At 53.2% G+C, this 6,383-nt stretch overlaps 1 protein-coding gene across 1 annotated transcript; it reads right to left on the bottom strand.

Annotated features, from left to right (window-relative positions):
* Positions 1 to 543: 543 nt before the first annotated feature.
* LOC123190362 (transcription factor bHLH94) lies at positions 544 to 3,856 on the bottom strand. The gene is made up of 3 exons (XM_044602991.1): positions 2,957 to 3,856; positions 2,028 to 2,528; positions 544 to 804 (listed from the first exon to the last, which is right to left on the bottom strand). The coding sequence occupies exons 1-3, from the start codon at positions 3,317 to 3,319 to the stop codon at positions 673 to 675; spliced, it is 996 nt and encodes a 331-aa protein (XP_044458926.1). The 5' UTR covers positions 3,320 to 3,856; the 3' UTR covers positions 544 to 672.
* Between the last annotated feature and the right edge of the window lie 2,527 nt (positions 3,857 to 6,383).

The raw sequence follows: 6,383 nt of genomic DNA on the forward strand, positions 1-6,383 counted from the left end.
CCCCACGCCGCCGGGTGAGGAGCGAGCCCTTTCTGACGCCGGAGCGTCGGCTTGAGTTTTTTGAGCAGATCCGGGCTAGGCGCGAAGCCCGGATCGCCACGGGGCTACCTCCTGATGCAGTAGATCCAGAGGAGGAGTTGGAGGAGGAGAAGGAGGAGCCGGAGGAGGGGGATGTGGGGACGCTGGCGACGGAGATCTACAGGCGGAGCAACATGCCATCCTCGATTCCCTCCGGTCTGAGTCGGCTGCTGAGGCAAGACGCCGTCGTCGGCACGGCAGGAGATGGAGGCGCAAGAGGCCGTAGACGAGGCGGAGATGTTCGCCTACATGAATGAGGTCGAGCAGGAGGAGGATGAGCCGGAGCCCTGCTACCCGCCCGTCCAGCCGGCGCCCGGCACGGTCGTCATGGACATCTTCGAGACAAAGAGTAGATAGGATACTACGTAGATGTAGTTAGTAGGATTACTTTTGCTTGTTTTGTATAGATATACGGGATAAAATATGAGAGCGGCGGATACAAGCGGCTAATTTAAGGCGTGCGGATTTGCAAAGTCCGGCTGCACATGCTCTTATTAACCATGCTCCAAAGCCTCGTAGAGGTCCACTACACTTTACAAATTACTACCCCTGCCTCAGACGGCAAGCTTGCCGGCGTTGCCCCGGTCCACCTAGCTAACTTAAAATCTCCTGCTGCCCACCGGCGAGCAGCCGCTGCGACGTCGCCTCGGCGTCGACGAGGCAGAGCACATGGTGCACCGCCGCGGCGATGTCGTCCGCCGTCGTCGGCCCGCACCCTTCCTCCACCTGCACACATGAATCAAAAACACATGAAGCCTGAGCTTTGTCTGCAATCGCACTCATCAGGAGCGAAGTTCACTGCACATAGTAAACAGCATCAGGCCAATACACGCGAGGCAAAGCGGCGGTTCCGGAGCGCAGAGAGGCCGGGTGAACAGGCGATCGGCAGCAGCGTGCTGCATCTATCACTGCAGCTGCTACACCATCGTCGGAGGTGAAAAAAGCTCCTGTAAAGGCGGATTCTCCGATGGGGCCTGGGCGATCGACGGACGCTGCTGCCATGAACAGCCCGAAGGAAAGGCACCACACACAAACCCTGTAGCCTCCCCTTTTCTTTTCCCTGCTCACCTCGCCATGTCAATCTATCCGATCTACGGCCCAGCTCAGAAAGATTCTCCATGGCGCCATCTCGAGCCTGCTTTAGCAGGAGGGAAAAAAATATCATATATGCAATTCTGCTTCTGCTTTTTGAGCTTGAAGTGTCATGGCTCGATATAGTGCAGGCAGCACCCATATGGGGGCAGGTCAAGTCCAGAGAGCAGAGCTGCTACAGCTTGGGGCGCAGATCAGAGCAAAAGCCACAACTGGGGAGCAAAAGCCTCTGGATCGATTCCGGAATCTCAATCTGGTCAAAAAGCAAATGAGCCATGGCTCGAGCCAGCCAGCTTTCTGATCTTCCCGGCCATGGCCAGCGGCGGATGCACCATCAAGCAGCACTGGGTAGTGGCTACTGGTTCTAGCTATCACAAGCAATGCACGCTACCTCTGCAGCAGAGCTGATGCAATGCAGTAGATGCCTAGCCGGAATGATTTTGTTCACCTCAAGCAACAAGAGATGTGAAATGATTTTTGAGTTGCCGATCACACTCACAAAATGTCCAAGCCTCATTGTTTTAGCGCAACAAACAATTTGTAGGGAATTTTCTACAGTGTTTAGCTATTTTGGATGCTGTGCTAGAACCAACATGTTTTTGGTCCTTCTGATAGAGAAGCCGCATGCAACAAAGAGACTTAAAAATTACTCTAGATGCTTCGATTGCAAACTGGCCCAGCATCATTCTCACAGGCTTTATAGCTAGAGTTGTTGTCATTTTCCGGCGCTAACTCTTTTACACCATGATATGATGGAGAAAAATGAACATGTAGATTTTGGCGATGGCTTAGGTTTTCATCGGAAGAGAAGGTAACAAGAGAGTGAATAGTTTGCAGGCAACGGCATGGAAATGTACCTTGACGCTGAGGGAGTAGAGCGCGAGCGAGCCGAGCGTGGTGACGTTGAGGTGCAGCACGGTGAGCCTGAGCGCCTCCATCCCGGCGACCATCCTGAGCAGCTGCCCCGGCCGCCGCGGCGCCATCACCCGGACGTTGGCGTGCGTCTCCACCAGCGTCACCTCGATGTCCGCCGCCCCGGCGCGGTCGTCGGCGTCGTCCCGCGGCGGGAGGCGACACACGTACTGTGGGTACGTGAAGAACCCCGCGAACGGCGGACCCATCCCCTCGCGCATCGCCGACGCCTGCTTGCCCTCGCCGCTGCCGCTGCTCGTCGTAGTTGTCGCCGCGGCCGTGACCGTTTTGCTCGACGATGGCATCGCGTCACGGATGGGCAGCGGCTTGTGCTCCTGCTGCGGCTGGGCGAGGAGCGTGCGCTTCTGCGCCTCCAGGGACTGCAGCAGCTGCTCGAGCTCCTTGACGAAATCGATGGCGCCGCCGACAATGGATGCTTGGTCGCCCTACACATCCATCGAATTGAAAGCCAGCGACAGTCAAGTACAGGTACATTCATCCATACAGAAGTCTGTTGCATGTGATCGAAGAAGTACAACTTAAAAGAACAGGGTAGTAGGTAGCAGTAACACTCTGCTTCCCCAAGTAAAAAAACAGTGTAGAACATTCACTACAACTATGAGTGAAGTGATGATAGAGAGAGGAGGCGCATTAATGGCGCAATGTGGCCGAGGAATGTGTGTCTCGCGGAGGAGGGATACGCGCCATTATTGGCGTGCACTGGCTCTGGTAGTAGTTAAGAACAGGGGCCGGAATGGAGGAGACGAGAACTCAATCATAATGGCGCTGGATGTACAGATTTTCATCCCAAGAACTCGACACAGGAGTGCAGAAAGTATCAGGAATTCAGCGAGACGCGAGAGTGTGTGCTTACCCGGTGGGCGTAGGACTCCGGCATGAGGGAGCGGAGCACGGCGAGGTACTCGTTCATCTGGCGGCGGCGGTTGCGCTCGACGGCAATGTGGGTCATCCGCTGGCTCTCGGCGTCCTCGCGATTCTTGCAGCTCCTCGCCCGCCGCCGCCGCTTCCTCCTCCCCTGCGCCTTCTCCCCTTCTTCCACCGGCACTATGGTCACAGCCGGCGCCTCAGCGGCAGCAGACCCCGCCATCCATGCCGCTCCGGCGACGTCGCAGAAGAGGAGGCTGCTCTCGGCCGGCGCGGCACTCACGGCCGCCGCCGCGTTGAAGGTGTCGTAGACGAGGACGTCGCCGGCCGCGCACAGGGCATCCAGCGTCATGCCGATCCGATCGATCGGACTCGAAGGAGCTAGCTAGTGCCCGACTGCCCGTTGGTGCTACACTGCTACTATACGCGTGTGCGTGCGTTTCTAGCGAGACGTGGAGGGGGGAGGAAAGCTAGGACATGCACGAGACGGTGTAAAATAGTGGTGGCGGGCACCGCGCGGAGTGGGACGCGGCAGGCGCCAACTCCGTGTGTGGACTCCGTGCCCGGGCGATGTGCTCGAAGCGCCGCAGCGAGCGCAGGCAGGCAAAGGCAACAGCGGTGCCGCAGACGCGTGGGCTGCGGCAGAGGCGTACGTAGGCTCTCCGTTCGTGGTCACCACGCCACGCTCCAAGGGATCGGCACCAAAATCCCGCTTTCCCTCGGCATTGCGGCGAGATCTCTGGAGCTGATCGGCTGCTGCTACACGTGACGGACGGGCGAGCGAGCTAGCTAGCTAGCTTCCTCGCCGGGCCCTGCGGCTAGAGAAAAGTGAGCGCGAGACGGGTGTGTGGTCACGCTCCTGCACTGTGAATTTTCTCTCGCTGCTTCGCTCGATAGGTGGGAGTGTGTGTGTGGGGTGGTGCCCCTTCTCGGAATGCCAAATGACACCCTGCGGATGCTGGCCAGGCCGGGGCAGGGGGGCCCCGCGTACGGCGGCATCTTGCGCGAGAGGGGCCGATAATTGGGAATCGGCGTCGTGGCGGTACGTGGATTGCCCATGCATGCATGTGCCCGATGGCCGGCCCAAAGTCTATCTTCTTCCACCTCCTGACATTTCACCCCACCACACCACACCACCATGGATCCGCATGAAGGGGAAGGCTCCGACTCATCTCTCTTGACCAAAATGGGAATTAGGGCATCTAAACCTTCTGCTGTTGACCACAAATTTCCTCGGCTCTCAGGGGTTGCTTAGGCTGAACAGTGAAAGTGGCGCTGTCACGTGCATGCATGCATGCGTCCGTTCATGGAATGCATAGTGCATGAACGAGATGGAATTGCCTGGGTAGGCACATGGACTAACAGTGGTCGGGACGGCGTGACAAGGGGAGGCGATCGATGGATGGGTCGATGTCATGTGTACAACCGCACTTTCGATCCTGGGTTTGAGAGATGCTCACTTATCGGAATAAGCTCCAAGGCAATGGATCCAAGCCGCCCAGATCCAGCAGGCTTCAACTTTTGGTACGCCGGTCGGTCGGCATATTCGTCCAATCTTTGTAGCGTACCTTGCTAGCTATGCCCACAGGTAAAACCCACACGATAGATGCAGCCGGCCATGAATATATTCACTATGCAGTATGCACAAACCTGGTTAAATTTTATATGGCGTATCTATACCTACTAATAAAAGGAATAGCTATTTTATGGCCACGAATATATTCCTAGGTATTCTTAGTCCGTCGTGCTATTTTATGAAAAAAAAACCTAAGGTTTCTGACATTAACTCCATAGTACATATCAAATATTTTTTAAATACTCATAGCTTCTAAACCGTAACTCCAAATTTAACATGTTATATATGGAATTTGATTAAAAATATATAGAATCTGAATATGATGTTATTTTACCTGTTAACCATTAAAAAAAATACTATCTAGGGTGCAATCTTAATCAATAGTGTATTATCTGTCTTTCTTTCATATCGGTACTGATCCGGATTGGGGATGAACATCTCAGCAAAATCAGGATTGGAGACGAAATTAAAGATCACTTGCCCGTTTCTTTGTACGTATTAAATCTACATGCAAGCCGTGTTTAAATAGAAGACATGTGAAATCTTGAATTTGCGCTTTTGTAGGCAAAGACCATCTTTGTTTGGGCCGTAGCTACAAATATTCAGATTATAGACCATTTTTTTGTAAATTAAAAGCGTGTGGTATTCTTTTCTCCCGTTGCAACGCACGGACCCTTTTGCTAGTATTAGTAATAAAAATGTGAAGGATGAACTAGGTAGGTTGCAATCGCCTACCACATATAATGCCAATAGAAAATCTAATGTAAAAGAGCTTATGATTAACATGCACTAATTGCTGATGTGACAGTGCTACATGCATATATTAGTGCAAAAAAGTAATTCATGACTTACTCTACATGCATGGTTTGCTTAGAACATTTACAGCCACGCAGCATACCAAATTCAGCCTCTCAAACGTCCCGTGGATGCGACCGGGCGTGTCCATGGACAGTGACCGGTCACACCTTAAATGTTCGTTTTCACATCCGGATACCTCAGTGAGCTAATATACATCATGCACGTAGAACATTTATAGCCACACATCATACCAAATTAGGCCTCTCAAACGTCTCGGGAATGTGACCGGGCGTGTCCACGGACAGTGACCGGCCACACCTCAAATATTTGTTTTCACATTCGGATATCTCAATTAGCTAACCCCAAATTCATATTACACATGCATTGTAAACTTTCGATGCAGCCGAACATCCAGCTACTACATCAATGCATGCCATCAGACTACCAAAATTTGGCATGTTCTATGTACGCCCTAAGCTATGGACAAAAATCAAGCACGGTTGCCATTGCCCGTTCCTGGCGGAGAGGGCTGGCTATCGCCAGAAGGGGGCTTGGGGGCAGTGCAGAGCGGAGTGGCTAGGGTTTGGTCCAGAAAGCGTATGGGGATGAATATATGTGGGGTCAAGGTGGGCCAGCCTGGGTCGGATCCAATGTGGCGGACACGCACGAGCGCAACTAGGCCTCCCCACATCCGCCTCAGACTTGGGGCCGGTATCAAACGTTTGTCTGCTTCGGGTTTTTTACCGGTTCGTGACCAGGCCGTGACCCGGGCGTATAGGGGGGGGGGGGGGTTGGAGAGCCCGGTTGTAAATGCTCTTGTGTGGCATGATGGCATGACAAGAAATAATAGACAGTGAATTGTAGCTATTTAGAAAGAAGGGATACATGTGACATTGTTGCATGACTAGAAACAACAAGTAGTGAATTATAGCTTAGAGGTGCTTACATCATCTACAACCAATCCTCGCTCATATCCTCCCTATAATCTATAAGCCAGGGAGGACAATCTGGTTACTGCCCGGATAGGAGAGAGAAAGAAATT

The sequence above is a fragment of the Triticum aestivum genome, chromosome 2A, assembly GCF_018294505.1.
Source record: "Triticum aestivum cultivar Chinese Spring chromosome 2A, IWGSC CS RefSeq v2.1, whole genome shotgun sequence".
Taxonomy (NCBI): Eukaryota; Viridiplantae; Streptophyta; class Magnoliopsida; order Poales; family Poaceae; genus Triticum; species Triticum aestivum.